This window comes from Leptopilina boulardi, unplaced genomic scaffold (genome assembly GCF_019393585.1).
Source record: "Leptopilina boulardi isolate dan_hultmark-lab unplaced genomic scaffold, ZJU_Lbou_2.1 LbouV2_38, whole genome shotgun sequence".
In the NCBI taxonomy this organism is placed as follows: domain Eukaryota; kingdom Metazoa; phylum Arthropoda; class Insecta; order Hymenoptera; family Figitidae; genus Leptopilina; species Leptopilina boulardi.
The window spans coordinates 3904491-3922341 of record NW_026137951.1 but is presented as its reverse complement, the minus strand read 5'-3'; the positions used below and the strand labels follow the sequence as shown (position 1 = coordinate 3922341).

The 17851-nt window shown below is 23.4% G+C and overlaps 1 protein-coding gene across 11 annotated transcripts in view; it reads right to left on the bottom strand.

Moving 5' to 3' along the window:
* Window positions 1-357: 357 nt before the first annotated feature.
* Window positions 358-17851, bottom strand: part of LOC127288095 (tropomodulin) — a 42525-nt gene continuing 25031 nt past the window's right edge. For 6 of the 11 annotated variants that reach the window (XM_051315349.1, XM_051315346.1, XM_051315355.1 and 3 more), the window contains exons 4-11: window positions 17509-17635; window positions 17181-17401; window positions 16145-16299; window positions 15965-16061; window positions 15735-15882; window positions 14834-14952; window positions 11648-11704; window positions 358-3023 (exon numbers count right to left, since the gene is read on the bottom strand). In XM_051315349.1, coding sequence (XP_051171306.1) covers window positions 14849-14952; window positions 15735-15882; window positions 15965-16061; window positions 16145-16299; window positions 17181-17401; window positions 17509-17635 — 852 coding nt within the window. In that variant the 3' untranslated portion in view covers window positions 358-3023; window positions 11648-11704; window positions 14834-14848. Of the gene's footprint in view, window positions 3024-11647; window positions 11705-13838; window positions 13918-14833; window positions 14953-15205; window positions 15370-15734; window positions 15883-15964; window positions 16062-16144; window positions 16300-17180; window positions 17402-17508; window positions 17636-17851 lie in introns of those variants that run through there. The other 5 variants (XM_051315347.1, XM_051315350.1, XM_051315348.1 and 2 more) reach the window with 5 other exon arrangements.

The window sequence follows — 17851 nt, the reverse complement described above, 5'->3', positions numbered from 1 at the left end:
TTCTCAAACACAATACACACTATTGGGTGTAAAAAAAAACCCATTCGTATATTCACCAAAAACATAAAATTTCAAAAAAAAATCTAAATAAAGTTACTTTTTTTTTTTTTATTTTAAAGCATAAAAAAAGCTAATTTAATTTTAAATCAACTTTATATTAATTTTCTCTTAACTCGCGGGTGTAATTTCAGTTCATAAAGTATATTAAATCCGATTATATAGCGCCACTGTCTTGATTTAATATTACTTTCAAATTTTCCCAAGGAAAACTAAAAATAAAATTAAGAAAAATAAGATATTAAATTATAAATTGTGATTTATAAAAGAAAAGGTATTTATATAATCATATAAAAGACATTTATGAATTTTGAAAATTTATTTAAATCTCGTGTTACAAGATAAGCTAGCAGCAAGGCTTTTTGATCGTGTGCGTGCATTTATATGAAAATGTGAGCATAACCAATTTGCAATACTATAACAATGCTACTATTTTTTTTTTTCTATCATTTTTTTTTCCACCTTCCAATATGTCACTCTTTCCATACTAAAATATAAGACGGTCTGAAATAAACAATTGCAATATGCATTTTAAAACATTTATAATAAATTGTTTACTGTGATATAAGTGTGTGTGTTTTTTTTTTACTTTCTTTCTTACACCATTCAAATTTTTATAACTTGCAACCTTATACATATCTATATATATATATATATTAAACTAATATGTGCTCCATAATAATCGAAACGATCGTATTAAGACGATAATATGTACAATTAAATCGCTTATTATTAGTGCGTAAATAGTTCAGTAGTTTATACTGACGGTCAAGTGAATAAAGCCAGTGATAAAAATTGATAATAAAACGAATCTTTTTATTAAAAACAAAATCATATTTCATTTTAAAAAAAAATATGATAAATTAAAAAAAAAAATTTGCAAAAAATATAAAATAAAAACAAATTTTCAAACAAAAAATTGTTTCAAAAAAATTGAATTAAATTAAATAAAATATTTTTTTATTTAAATATTCCACTCTATGAATATTTAAAATAAAAATAAAAATCGAAGTATATTACAAAAAAAACGTAACTTAAATTAAGTTAATAATATTTTTATCAATTGTCGAAACTCAATTCACTTAACCAGTCTACATAGCATTAGAATAAGAATTGCAATATATTAATTATATAATAATAATCATAATAGTAATAATAGTAATAATAATAATAATTAACATACATGTATCTTCGATTCAGATTTCTTACATCACGATAAAACTATTCTAAAATATCGCGCTTTTGGCAGGAATAAGAGTTAGCGAAGGACATTCACGTTCAGTTTCCTAAATGTAACATATATATATATCTTTTTTTTTAAATTACAAAATTTTAAATTTTATCCAACAAAATTTTATCACTGTAACTAAAAAAAAATTAATGACAATGACAAAACCGATTTTTAGATAAAAAAAAAATGTAATTAAAAAAAAAAAATTACAGCTTTACAATAAAGTAAAAAGTAGAGGGGAAGGGGAAGATGTCAATATTTCTCTTTTACTAGCGTAATTTTTTTTTCTAGCTAGACTAAATTGTGATTTTAATACGTGTACAATTAAAAAAAAGATCACGACCAAAAAAATGTCGATCATCGTTTTTATAAAAAAAGAGGAGAATTAAAAATTATTGAAAATAGACTCTACGACGGTTGAATGAAATACGAAATTAAAACGATGCAGCAGATTAATACTTTCTTTTTTTTTTTTTTTTTTGATAAAAATGTACAAGAAGTGTTTTTTTATTTTCAGGAGATTCAACGAGAAAGTCCTGGTGAAAAAAAAGAGAGACGATGAGAAGAAGGCGCACTACATTACCAACGTGGAAATACAGGAAGTGGTCGTACCAGGTAGGAACGGATTTCGCGGTTTATCCTGCTGGAAAACGACACTTCTGGTATCCATGAATCCGTGGCCAGGCAACCGGAAGTTAACCCAGAACCGTGCTTCACAACGACTACACACAGCGATAGGCAGATTTACATATTTCATTCTTCGTTTAGCGGTTAGTATTATTTATTGATATCATTTCGAAATAGAATTTCAAAAAAAAAATTTGATTGAAAAAAAATTATATTTTTTCGCAAATTAATTCCTTATTGAATATTGTCAAAAAAAAAAGAAAATTTAGCTGTGAAAATTCTTTTGACAAAGGAATTTAAAAACGATTTTCTCCGTAGTTTATCGTGTAAAATATTCCTCTCGACGGAAATTCAATAACCGTATTCCCACCAACCGAGATTCTCTGTATATAACCGGAAGTTTCTGTTGGTTGCATGTCGTCGTCTTCTTCCTGCGTCTCATCCTTTTCTCTCTGCCGCCATTTGCGCGTTGCAAAAATTGCTTAAAAACTCAATAAAAAAAAAAAGAAAAAATAAATTTCCATCTAGGCCATAAAAATGAATTATTCAAATTTTTGATAGAAAATTTTTAAGTCAATTATAGAACAATTTTTACACTAGATACCAATTATATCTATTTTTTTGTTTTTAACTATTTTTAGTTTACTTTTTTTTCTATTTTTCACCACTTGTTTATAAAAACTTTATAAACTACATATATATAAAAGGACTCAAAGAAATTTTCTATCAAAATATACACAAAACGCTTCTTAAATATTATTATTCATTTTTACTTAAGAGTTTTTAAATCCCTTTTTTCAACGTAAATAAACTTAAAAAAAAAAAAAAAAACTCATTGTATAGGCCATTTTACCCGATTTTCGATGATCTCCTAAAAGGTAAATTATCTGGACATGATTTATGAGATAAGAATATTCCGATCTTGCATTCGTGCTGCATGTTTACTAAAAAACAAGCAATGTCGCAAAATTATTAATGATAATGAGTTTGATCGACACGATCAAAATCCCCGTTGTAGACTGTCTTCTATAAAGATATTATTATTATTATTGTGTGACCCAGCCAATGGTGTTGTTACGAGATAGCCTTCCCATGCGACGATCCCGATCTAAACAATAAACAGAAATAAAAAAATTATTAAACATTTTTATATAATAAATAGAAATGGTGGTAGTTAATGAACAATATTTCTTAAACAAATAGGTAATTAAATAAGTAAATAAATAAATAATTAAATATGTAATTAACAGGCCTCGGATTGTACGACTTTTTTCAACTTATTTTACAAAAAAAAAAAAAAAATTTATTTTATTTTAATTAAATTAAAAATAAAATATCAATGACATTTTTGTACAAACTGTAGCTCACACAAAATTCAATTATTTTGAATATTTGTATCTGAAAAATCTTTGCAAAATTAATTATTTTCAATAATTTCAATGAAATTATTCGAAAATTCAATTATTTAAAATATTTTTCGTTTAAAATTCTTTAAAATTCAATTATATTGACAAAAATTCTTTAAAAAGTCTTCAGAAAATTGAAATTTACAAAATTTTCAATTGTCAATTTATTGAAATTTGATTAATCCTTAAAATCTTGACCACAGCTCTTTTGAAAATCAATTATTTTTTAAATTTTTATTTAAAATTATTTGCCAAGTTAATTAGTTTTTATAATTTTAGCAAACTTTTTCTAAAATTCAATAATTTAAAATATTTTTCCGTTTAATTAAAAATTATTTAATATTCAATTATTGTCTGTAATTTGTACAAAAAAAACTACATCTTTTCCAAAACTTAATTATTTTTAAAATTATCTAAAATAAGGTGTACGCAGGAAATCTAAATAAAAAAAAAAAAATAAAAAATTATCTAAAATTCTCCGCCAAATTAATAATTTTCAATAATATTAATCAATTGTTTTAATTTAAATAATTTTTATCAATTTCTTTTAAAATTTAATTATTTAAAACATTTTTAGATAAAAATTCTTTTATTTTAAAAAAAAAATGATTGACATTTTTTTAAATTATTTTTTTAAATATTTGAATTTATAAAATTAACAATTCAGATTTTTGAAAATAATTAATTGAACATCTAGTAATTTTTGATCGAAATTTTTTTGTAATTTCTGTTGCTGAAAAATTTATTAGAAATTACAGAAAAAATTTTGAATTTTAAAAATGTTTAATTGAAAAATGCTTTTAGATAATTGAATTTTTGAAGAATATTATAAAAACGATTAAAAATAATTGAACTTCGGAAGAATTATAATTGAAATTATTAAATTTCAAAAAATTTTTGATCGAAAATTTCAGAAATAATGGAATTTTAGAAGGATTTAAATTGAAATTTTTGAAAATAATTGAATTTTCTGTGATATTGTTAAATTTCAGACAATTATTGAATTTTACAGAATTAAAACTAATTTATCAAATAATTTAAGATACCTACACCTTTTTTTGAATAATTGAATTTTCGAAAATTTACAGTTCTGATTTTTGAAAGTAATTGAACTTCAAGTGATTTTTAATTGAAATTTTTTGTGATTTCTGTTTCTGAAGAATTTATTATAAAAATGCAAATAGAAATTGAATTTCAAAATTTTTTAGTTGAAAAATTTTGAGATAAAAATTCTCCTTTTTTCAAACAATTATTTTATTTTTAAAAAATGACTGAAATTTTTGTTAACCATTTGAACTTCAAACTTGATCTTTTTATTTAAATCGACTAAAACGACTTTTTTTGTACCTTAAAGTCGATCCAAGGCCTGAATTAATAAGTATAATTATAATTATAATATAAAATTATTAATTATAAATAAATAATTAACAATTTAAACAAGTAATTTATAATTTTTGGCGAAAAAAATAATTTTTTCTCATTTGATTGTTAATAGTTTTAGAATTGTTGGGTTGAAAAAAAAATTAAATTAACCCCCCCAAAAGTTTATTAAGCGACACACATATTACATTCAAAATGAAACTACATTAGCCGCGACTTCTCATTCCACTAGCTATTAACTTAACTATTAACTTGACATCACAACGGTCTGGATAATTCATTTGAAATTCATGAATTCACTTAAATTCCATGTGCAGTAAGTTTGGAGAATATAAAATACTAGCTCTCTTCTTCTATTTTCACATATATAAAATAACTTACATTGCTTACATTGTTTTAAACATAGAAATAAAAATTTTCTAATTAAAATTTTAAAAAAATATAAAAATTCAAAAATTAAATTCCCTCACTTTTATCATATAAATAATGTGTTTAAAAGAATTTTTTCCGTGCTTATAAATCAAAGCTATCACATTCAGGCTGAAAGCTTTGAACTCGGAAAAATTATGAATTGGAATAATGTCATCAATCAGAGAGAAAGAGAGAACTTGACAATATTAACCGAGCGTGAAACTTTAAATATTTAGAATGATTATTATTATTATTTTCCTTTTATTGAAAATTTTTTTTTTTTTTTATTTGATAAAAATAAATACAAGTTTAAATAAAAAAAAAAAATTCCTTTATTCTCTAACGATTAAAAGTAGAGAAATATTAAATTTACGAGAATAGCTGGCGCCATTCTATGACAGCATTTCAGAATCAAATTACTTTAGAAGAGAAAAGCACTTAAAAGTTGTACAGATCCGTCAAAAACGTGTATATACTTTTTTTTTTTTTTTTTTTTTAATAAAAACTGAATCAAAAAGAAGAAACAATATAACGAAAACAGAATTTTTTTACCAATATTTTTTGTTTCGAGAAAAATGGATTGAAAAGGACAAACAAAAATTTTTTTTTTTAATTGTCTACAAAAGGTTTATTATCAAAAAAATTTGTTGAACTGAAACTATCATTGAATAGGAAAATTTTGAACACCAACAACATTATATGATATTCCCATACGTGACCTGAAATTAGAAGCCCGGTGAATCGTACTAATCGTAGTTTCAAAACTGGCTCGATATGCTTGTTGCAGTGTTCCCTATCAGTAATCAAGTTTCTACATTTAACGATACATCAATTGTTAAACTGGGCATTGTAATGTCACTTGGTTTAAAATGCTCCAATAATTCCATTGATCGTCAATAAAATGATTGTCAATTATTTACTCAATTAACAGTTAAGTCAGCGAATGTTGTTCATTATTTATATATAAAAATAATAATAATAATTATGCACTTTATTTAACTTTAAAAAAATAATCTCCAAAAAAAAAAATCAATCACATCATTCACAACAAATTTTCTCACAAAAAAGTACGGTTTTCATAAAAAAAAAAAAATAAAAAAAAATAAAAGAGGGGAAAAAACTCTTACCATTTTTTTTCTTTTTTTACGCGTTAAATTATCTTTCAACTCTTGAAAAATACATAGCATGATACTAAGTGACCGAGTGAAAAATTCATTCGAGTGAAGGGAGAGAGGAAAAAAAAAAAAAAAAAAAAAAAAAAAAAAAAAGAGGAAAATCTGATAACTCTTGTGTTTATCTCTTCATTGAAATCTAAAAAAGAATGTTGTATACCAGAAAAATATTTGAAAATTATAGTTACATTGGAATGATAAAAATAAATAAATAAAAAAAATTGCAAATTAAATTCGAAAAATTTTTTTTTGTAATCTAAAATAAATAATTCAAGAAAAAAAAATTTCGTTTATAAATTCTCATTAAAACTTTTTAATAAGAAACATTTATCAATTTAATAGCTTTAAAAATATTAAATAAATATTTTCTTATATAAAATTTTTTCCCCCTGTGTAAATCGTAAAAATTAATCAATTTTTCTCAATCGAATATTAAAACCTGCTTTTTTTATATCCAATAGGTAAACATTAATTTTTTTATCGTTCATGTACTACAGGCTCTTTTTTCCACTTCACTTTTTTATCGAACTAGATATAACATTGAATTTTCATTTCGATACAAACTAAAATTCTCGAAAAAAAAAAAACAATTTTATAGAGATTTTTCATTTTTGAAAAGATGGGAATAAATCTTTCGCGCGCGCTCGGGCAAATAGAAATGTTCCATATGAAAAACCAAAATAATAAAAAAAAATTATATAGTTTCTCTTAAAAACTGATCTCCACCCTTTTTTACGAAGACGTAAAATATCGCCTACCTATCAGATTTACGGCTTTTGCCAAATAGCTTCGAAAAAAAAAGTTTTTCTTCATTTTTCAACTAGTGAAAAAAGTTATCTGAATGAGTCTTATAAAAGGCGTACACTATATATACATTTGAGTGTATATCTTTCGACGATGTATATATGTATACATAGAAAACAGTTAACTCGATATGGGATGAAATAGAAAAGAGAAATGGAAACAGGAAAGAGTCAGTTCTCGGGAGTTGGCCCGGAAAAATAATTGAGGCTTCAATTACTGAATAAATTGCCTTCAATTTCTATTTCAAACCAGGGACTAACTTCCTTTTATATACCACTTTTTTTCCTCTTTATTGCTTTTTATGAATGCCAAAATCTATTCCATCAATTTTGTGGGAAATAATTTTTTGAATAATCTATAAAGAATGGACAAAAAAAAGTTACTTTATAAAGAAACAATTTTAAAAATTCTTTTTTTCATAAACTTTATAAATTATTACAGGCTTCGGATCGACTTTAAGGTACAAAAAAGTCGTTTTAGTCGATTCCCATTCAAAAAAAAACCGAAAAAGTAGATTTTTTTATTTTTATTAAATTTAATTAGTTAATTAACAAATAATTAATGTTATTAGATATTAAATTCATTTTAATTCCTTAATAAAAATAATTCTATAAAAATATTATATATATATAATAATAAAATGCTTGGTCTGTCCTTCTGTCCTAACTTGAAGTTGGCCATTTCTGATTTCACGTGTTTTTTTTAATAGTGGGTAAGTCCACGTCAGAAATATTAGAATCTGCAAGTGGTTCTTCGATTTTAATGATACTTGGTAAAATTATAGCTTTATATAAGAGCAATGTGTAAGTAAAAGGAATTTTTAAAATATCTAAAATTGTAGGAGTTATATCACTTTTAATTTTGATACTGCATTTTTTTCTTTTCTTTATATCTCGGACAATTTTCAACCGATTTTGATGAATCAAAAACGATTTTTTTCAGAAAATTACGTATTTTTAGAAAATTTTTAAATAAAAATAAAATTTTGTTATTTAACCCTCTGCCTGTCCAGTTGACCGTTATCGACAAAAAACGACAATTCGGAACTCTGGTGGGGACTATGGGCATTACACGCGTTGGCGCTAAAGTGGGGATAAGTTTGAACAGGTAGAGGGTTAAATAGAAAAAAGTAAAAAACAAAATTTCTTTTAGACTTTTTTTCAATTTCGACCTCTTTTTTTTAATTTTCAATTTTTTAATAATATTCCTTTCATTTTATCTTTAATTTAAAAAAAAAATTCATCCTGGAGACTTTTTTAGATCTCGTGATATTGTTCTTTAAATATCCACATCTAAAAAAAACTAGGATCCAGATTTGTGTTTCTACTTTCATTTGTTTTATAATATTATTGTTACAAACTAGAAACTTTCGCGTAATAATGTTTTTATTTTTAAATTACTTGACTAAAACAAGTGAAAATTCAAGCAAATCAATATTTTATTAATAGATTTGAAGCAAAGTTTTTATTTTTTGTAATATTTATAATTTTAAAAAAATTGTAATGAAACCTTAACAATGCAACCTGAAATTGTAGCTGACGTTTTTAGCTTTTTTTTAGAGGATTCTAAAACAAATAGTTATTCATAACCATAAAAAATTTTAACAAACAAATGAAAGTAATGATAGAAGCAAGTCCTGCGGTTTTCAAATTGATGAAGACTTATAATAATTAAAGGACGATATCACGAGATCTAAAAAAGTCTCCAGGATGAATTTTTTTTTAAATTAAAGATAAAATAAAAAGAAATATTATTAAAAAATTAAAAATTAAAAAAAAGAGGTCGAAATTGAAAAAAAATCTAAAAGAAATTTTGTTTTTTTACTTTTTTCTATTTAAATAACAAAATTTTATTTTTATTTAAAAATTTTCTAAAAATACGTAATTTTCTGAAAAAAATCGTTTTTGATTCATCAAAATCGGTTGAAAATTGTCCGAGATATAAAGGAAAGAAAAAAATGCAGTATCAAAATTAAAAGTGATATAACTCCTACAATTTTAGATATTTTAAAAATTCCTTTTACTTACACATTGCTCTTATATAAAGCTATAATTTTACCAAGTATCATTAAAATCGAAGAACCACTTGCAGATTCTGATATTTCTGACGTGGACTTACTCTAGTACAAGATAGTAATTAAAAAAAATTTATTTTTAAAAATTAATTTTTAAGGTACCAGGAGCCAACGAATACCTATTAAATATTAATTATAAAAATACAGGCCTCGAATCAACTTAAAGACACAAAAAGTCGTTTCAGTCAATTTATATTCCAAAAAAAGTGGATTTGTTTTTTATTTTAACAAAAATATTTTACGGATTTTTAAATCAAAATTATTTTTTTAATAATAATCCTTTTCGAAGGGTTAAAGTTGAAATTTTTAGAAATAATTAAATTTCAAAAGATATTGTTAATTTTCAAACAATTATTAAATTTTAATTTGTGATGTATTTCATTAAAATTATTAAAAATAATTAATTTAGTGAAGAATCATTTTAGTTCAAAATTTGTTAAATAATTGAATTGAAGAAGATCTGAAGAAGATCTACATTTTATACTAAAAAAGAGGTATTTTATTTACAATTTTTTTCAAATGTAAAAAAAAATGTCGCATTTTATTAAAATAAGTCGATAAAAGTTGTATTTTTGAAAAAGGTCGGAAAAAGTCGTATAATTCGAGGCCTGTAAACATATAATTTTCATTATTATCATTTAATATGTAATAATATTCTAATAAATTAAATTATTATTGATAATATTAATCTTTAATTTCTTTATAACAAACAATTGAATACTCAATTTGGCGCGCTTGCGCGCGTTTAATTTTGCTAGTTATCAAAATAATTTATTTCGAATATTTCAAAATCGAAATAAGATAAATTTTCAAAATTTTAATTAAGTAGGGCAAATTTCTAAAAAAAATTATTACTTCCATTATTTTAATTTTTTAAAGTCTGATTAAAGCAATTTCTTCGAATTAAAAATTTTGGCATAGTTTTTAGTTTCAATGATAAAAAAAAAATTCCGGACAATTGAATCGTGAATTTCGAAAAAGGCTCAACTCTGAAAACCGTAAGAGTCATTTTCACTATCTATTGTTATTTAATTAAGTTTTACAAATTTTTAAATTAATTTTTTTAAAATAATTGAATTGCAATAGATTTTTAATTTAAAATAAATTTTATGCAAATTGCTGTTTTTTTTTTAATTTCTGACAATAATTCAATTTTAGAGTTTTTATTTGAAACTTTTTTAAACAATTGAATTTGATATTAAAGAAAAATTTAAATTATTAAAAGTAATTGAATTTTTGAAGCGTTACAGTAGAAATTATTAAAAATACTTGAATTTTGGAAGAGTTATAATTAAAATATTATTAAATTTCAAAAAGTTTTAGATTGAAAATTTTAAAAATAATTACATTTTAAAAGATTTTAAATTGAAATTTTGGGTAATTTTGTTTACTGATTTTCTTTTAAATTGTAAACAATTGTTAAATTTCATAAAATTTTTAATTGTAAAATAGCTTAAGATAATTGAATTTGTGAAGAATTTTATTTAAATTATTAAAAATTTTTGCTAAAAACTTGCTAAATAATTCAAGTAAAAAAGATCTTAAGAAGATATGCATTGAATATTTAAAAAAAGAGGTGTTTTGTTTAACAATTTTATAAAAAAATTTTTTAAAAAGTCGAAAAATTCGCATCTTATTAAAATAAGTTGCAAAAAGTCAGAAAAAGTCGAAAAAATCCTAAGCCTGAAAGTTATTTTATAAAAAAAAAATTTTATAAATTATTTTTTTATAAATTTTTTAAATTATTTTATAAATTATTATAATTAATATAACATTTAGCTAATATGCAATTTAATCGAAATTTGTAAGGCAAAATTGTATTGCTTAATAGTTTTGTTACCTCGCACGTGGTTTTCTGAGATTATATAAAATGTGAGATTATGTGGATCGCAAATTTTATGAAATCACCAAATTAAAGGCAAGACTTTAAAGGTCGGTTAGATTAGATTGTTTGAGCCTTTCGCATGATGCATTTTGCATGTGGTTAACAACCTCAGATAATAATCTTAAAATTACTGTAAAGTACGTGAACTTTCTTAGACACGCACTTTCATAATTTCTTTAAATATTTACAAAAATATATCTAATTTTTTTTTTTTTTTTTTAATTATTCTTTTGAGTAATTTTATTTTTGTTTGCCTTAATGATTTGGCAAATGATGCTCTATTATACACGGAAAAAAAAAAATTATTTGATTCAAATAATCGGTTACTTTATTATCAAATAAATATTTACTTGAACTAAATAATTTATATTTAAATTAATTAAATGATATTTTTTTAAAATATAGAAATTATTGGTCCGAATATAATTTATTTAATTCAAATAAAAATTATTTGGTTCATGTAAATATTTATTTGATAATAGTCAAGTAATCGATTATTTAAATAAAATAAATTTTTTTTTCAGTGTAGTGAGTAAAAAAATAGTGAATGTGAGTATTAAATGAATGTATGATATGATATTGTTTATGTATAATATATACCTAGGCAAAGCGCCTCATCACATTAAGATGTTGCCACCTCGAGCCGGGACTGCCGTACTGTAACAATTAAATTATATAAAATAACAAACCAATTTACTCATGCCAATAACGAAAAAAAAAATCAAAATTAAACACTCTTCTCTCAATTAATTCTCATTTAATAATTTAAAAAGAATTTTAATGACCAACTATTTTATCATCAATGACAATTATTTATTACCCCAACAAGGTTTGAATTTCAAATTCTTTTACAAAAAAAAAAAAAAAAAAAAAAAAAAAAAAAAAAAAAAAAAAAAAAAAAACAATATATTATTCTTCTCATTTCGTTTGCAATTTTTGTAATTTTAGGTGCAACGAAATGCGAAACAGTGTGCACACAATTTTTCACTCTTCTCTCATTCCCCCCCCCCAAAAAAAAAAAGAAGCAACTGAACAAATAGAAATCATGTCACGCAGTTTAAAAAGTGGAAGTTGCGAAAGGGGCAACATTTATTTTCAAATTTAATCCACCTCGTAAATTTTGCAATTCTGTACCCGACATAAAATGATTATTGGACCGTCATAAATGATCAATGATTCTCCTTTTTTTTTGAGAAAAAAAATATTTTCTTCTTCTCTTGATGAATAAATTGAGAGAACAATCCATAATTTTTGATATATAAAAACATGCCTAAAAAAATTCATTTTTCAAAAACTTGCTGTTAGTATAAGTCAAAAAAGAAATCACAAATATATATATATATATATATATATATATATATATATATATATATATATATATATATATATATATATATATATATATATATGTTAATTAAAAATATCAAACAAAAAATTAATGCTCTTCAATCAAGACATTTGTATAATTATTTTAATTACACAAACTGGGCAAAATTTTCTTATTCTTTAGTGATTCTAAAAAATGAACTGGAAATTAAATTCTATCTGCCTTTTTTTTATATGAAGCTTAGAGAATCTTTTGTGGTAGTTTAATAAAATTCTTAATAAAAAGCATCGTTGAGGCAAGATCAAAAGCTTCAGACATTTACCAGTTCAGAAAGTTTACGACTTGAATTTTATCGCTAGTGGCACAAAATTGCTTTCTGCGCGCTGAGAACAGCAAAATGTTTCCTCTATAGTAAACATTGCTAATCTTAACGTTACATTTTATTCTAATATCATCATAACTTCAATGAAAACTTGTATGTCACTTGTCGATCAAAAATAAATTTTCTTTTTTTTTAAAAACCAAAATTTAAAAAAAAAAATATGCCATTTTTCAATATTTATACATATCATATGCAAAACATTTCCTTTTTTAATTCAATCATGCTTTTAATAACAAAAATCAGGTATTAATTTATTATTTTCAATTATAATTACTTCATCCCTCGAATTATCGATATATTTAATATAAAAAAAATTTTTTATTTTTATTTATTCCTTCGTCGGCCCTGTGAATTTTTTTCAAGTCTTGTTTTTTTTAAGCTTAATTTTTTTTCAATGTTAAAAAAAATATCTCACTCCTTTCAATTATAGGAATTAAAGTTATTAAGATGCAAGGTTTTGGAACAATCAGAAAGCATTAAGCTGTTTGCTGGTAAACGTGTTCATGTCAGAACGACGTCACGTAAAGCAAACGCCTCCAGTTCTACATCGAAATTAACGCCTCGCAACTTCATCAGAGTGAAGATAATAGCTTGTAACCTCAACGTCTTGGCATTTCACAGAAATATCTAATCAAAATAGTTTCAAGGCTTATCATACATATAGTATATATTATTTAAATGTAAATCACAAATTCAGATTTGACAATATAATATTTAAAAAAAAAAGGTGCGCTGATATAAAAATCGAAAATTTTTTACTCAATCTGATTTTAATTTCAAATAGAATTTTTCTTGCAAAATTAGAAAAATTCAGAATATCTAATTTTTTTGCGATAAAATTCTACAAAATTATTCATATTCTCAAAAAAAAAAAAGAGAACTGATTTTTAAGCGCCAAGAGTGAGATTCTTGAAAGTATTTTCTTTAGTATTTTCTTTTCATTATTTGAAAAAATATTTCTGAATTTAAAAATTTTTAAGTTAGAAATAAGCTGATTAATAAAAGCAAATTTTATAAGATTTTTTTTAAACGAAAAAGCATTTTTTGGCACACTGCTAACCAATTGGTAAGCTCTCAGGTACCTTCACTGTATTAAAGCAGGTTTCCTGTGATTCATGTTAAAGAATCGGAATTGTAGTCGCAACGTTAGATCTTTCCGTACTGTTGGAAAGAATAAAAAACGGTATCAAAAATTACACTTTTAATTAAATAATCCTTATCTTTATAAAGTAAAAATATTTTCACTTTTAACATTATTTTTATTTTTTTTTTTTTTTTGGTGTCAGTGTATTTTTTTTTTTTTTTTTGTTTCTGTTTAATGTTTTTGTACCTATTTTTTTCTGTGGCCAGAGCATCATAATAACACACTAATAATCCTGACCGACGAAGGGGATTAAAAAATCTGTCTAAAAATTGTCTCCAGTTTGTACTGTCCAAAGCAACCAAAAAATAACCATAATGATGCACATTATAAATTATAAGAAACAATTTCAGCTTCACGAGGCAAAAAAGATTTTTAATTATTTTATTGTCAACAAAATTTAAAAAAAAATGGAAAATTCTTTTTAAAAAATCAAAGCAAAAGGGATGAAGTGAAATTACTGAGCAATTGTGTGATTTAATTACCAAAAGATGAAGTCGAATTTAATATTAAATTTTAATTAAGAAAAATTTTATTTTCCTTTATTTAAATTTTATTTAAATTCTCATTTTAATGATATTAAATTTGCAGTTAATACATGCGATTAGGAAACAATAAAATTGAGAATAGTTTTAACGTACAAACGATATCAGACTATTTTTTTTCTATGTTAATAATTGAAAGACTAAAATTTCAATACAAATAAACAAAAAATGTTAAATCATTCAAGATTTATTTTTAAAAAAAATTTTATTTTCAAGAATTAAAAATTTAATTTTAAACTTTTTATATAAAAGAAAAAACCAATGGGTATTAAATTTTGTGTCTTCCTACAGTAACAAGTAAATACAAAAAGATTTTTTTGTTTTTTTGTTAAGTGATAAAAAAAAATTACATTATTGGAAAAAGGGAATGATTTTCTTTTCATTTACTCACTGCGCCAAATCAGCGCTACGTTCGGTTTTTTAGAGCATCTTCGGGAAGAATGGAGAAGGTGCCAGGACCTGCACCGTTTGCTAGAGATTTTGCACGTGCCAAAGCTTCCACACGACAGACTGCCCAGACAAATATTCAATTTAATAAATTTAATAATTAAAAAACGATTTTTTTTACAGATGAAGATAAAATTAAAAAATAAAAAAATATTTAGATTTTCAAAAAAAATGACTCAAAAAGAAAAAAGAATTAAAAGAATAAGATGTTAATTGGTAATGGAAAGTTATAAGCGTACATTTTTTTTTTTTGGACAGAAGGTTGATCAATTATTTTTCTCAAGGGTCCGATATACTCTGGGGGTTGAATAATTACCTTAATGTCGCTAGCAAGAGCAAAAAAAAATGTAAATATAAGCAGGATGATTGAATGGATTTGTGATTGACTAGAAAAGCGCTAGGTGAAACTACGGCAAATTATGATGGTTTAGAAGCATTTCGTCATATAGTCTTCAAAGTCTCCCATACACTGGCTTCCATCTAAGGGAAAAATTTTATGCTCTAGACTAATAATAAAAAACAATTCAAAAATTGACAAGTCAAAGTCCAGTCTTGTAATTGAAAATTTAAACAGCAATCATAAAAAAAATCTCGTGAGCCGTAAATAAAGTAACGAAAAAGTAAGATATTGTTATTGTCCTTTTTATAGTTTAGTATAACTGAAAGAAAATTCTTTATCCAATTTTCATAATATAAAAATTAAATTTCAAAAAAATAATTTAGATAATTTCTATATTTAAACATATGTTTATCCTGAAAATGACTGTAATTAATTAAAATTGTGAAATTTTTCATTTCACAGATAAATATTTAGAAAATTAATAATTAAATAAAAAAACACTTACTCCTATCGATATTACGTTGAAGGTGAGCAGCTACTCGATGTCTTGCATCATTGAATTCAAGGTGAAGACCAAGTCGCAATAACGATGGATTCTGCTCTACAAGTTGTGTGATTTCCATTTCAATTTTATTGCCCAATACTTGTGACCTCTAAAAAATTTTATAACCATTAATTTTTAGCTATTTTAAACCTCAAAATAAAAAATAATATGAATTTTCAAAATAATTTTACCTGATTCGAACACCGGAATTCTTCAATGGATTTTGTTTTGAGAAGAGCTCTGACAAGTTTAACTATCACAGGCGGATTAATAAAATTTGTTTCAACACTGTAAAAAAGAAAAAGAATTAAAATATATTCTTAATTTTAATATTATTGGATAAAATATTGAGAAAAAAAATTGAAATTTACTTGAGAACTCTAAGGGTAGAATTTTTCTCGATAGCATCTGCTAATCTTTGGCCAGTCTTATCTGTAAGTCCAACATTCGTCAAACTCAAGGATTCAAGATGTGAATTCATTTCCAATCCTTCGAATAATTGAATGAATTTTTCATCTGAAATATTCTGTAAAAAGAAATAGAAAAATATAGCAAAATTATCTTAAACGGTTTGATTTTAATTATATAATTTAATTGTTCGCGAAACAAATATTTTTGTTTTTAAAACAATGAGAATTTATAAAGAATTCAAAAACTAAAGTACAAATTATAAGAATATCAGGCCCCGGATCGACTTTAAGGCGCAAAAAATGTCGTTTTAGTCAATTTTAATTAAATTTAATTAGTATTTTACTTTAAATAATTCTTACTGTTCAAACAATAATGAAATTTTACATAATTGAAAATAATAATTTATCAAATAATTTTAGATAACATTTTTTAATAGTAATTAAATTTTTAAAGATTTACAATTCAGATTTTTTAAATAATTGAACTACAAGTGATAATTAATTAAAATTTTTTGTGATTTCTGTTGATGAAGAATTTATTATAAAAATACAGATAAAAATTGAATTTCAAAAGTTTTTAATTGAAAAATGCTTTCAGATAATTGAATTTTTGAAGAACATTATAAAAATCATTAAAAAATAATTGAATTTCGGAAGAGTTATAATTGAAATATTATTAAATTTCAAAACGTTTTAGATGGGAAATTTTAAAAATAATTAAATTTTAAAAGGTTTTAAATTGAAATTTTCGGTAATGTTATTTGATTTTTTTAAAATTATAAATAATTATTGAATTTCATAAAATTGTTAATTGAAAAATAATTTAAGATAATTGAATTTATGAAGAATTCCATTAAAAATTATTGAAAATAATAAATTTAGAAAAAAAAAGTTGAAAAAGTCGCATCTTATTAAAATAAGTCGAAAAAAGTCGTATTTTTGAAAAAAAGTAGAAAAAGTTGTATAATTCGCAGTCTGGAATATAATTAACTCGTACCTTAATATTATTCCAGTTCAATTCTTGTAACGAAGGATTATCTTCTCGAACCTTCCTTATAGTTTCATCGACATCTGTGTCATTTGGAGGATCTACAGGATAAACTTTTGGTTGACTGGCTTTTGTTATTCCATCCCAACCCATACCAACAGGTTGCCCCGAATTTAAAAGAGATGCATGATACTGATCTTGATTCATCATTGAATGAAATCCAAGAATGGCTGCAAATAATTAAAGTAAATAGTAATCATTTTTCAATACAGTAATCAAAAATTGTCGAAAATATAATTAATATTAAAAAAAAATATATATATATATATATGTTCACCAGCAAGATCAATGATTTCCTCCTGAGTAGCAGACGACAATGCTTGCTCATATTCGTCACCAAGGTCAATAGCAATTTGTTCTTCTGCTTCTTTTTCTTTTATATTGTCTTGTGGCGGGGGCACCCACTAAATAATGAAAATATTTTTATTAAAGTACTTGAATATTTGTTAAAAAGAATTCTCATTTAGATTTTGAAAGCAAATTCAGAATTTTTGTATTTTTTTGTAAAGCGTTTACGATCAACGATTAGAAAATTATAATAAATTTTAACTAAAAAACGTTTTTTAATTTTTTGATCAATAAACGTTACAATAAATTTCTTTTAGACAAAAATTTTCATT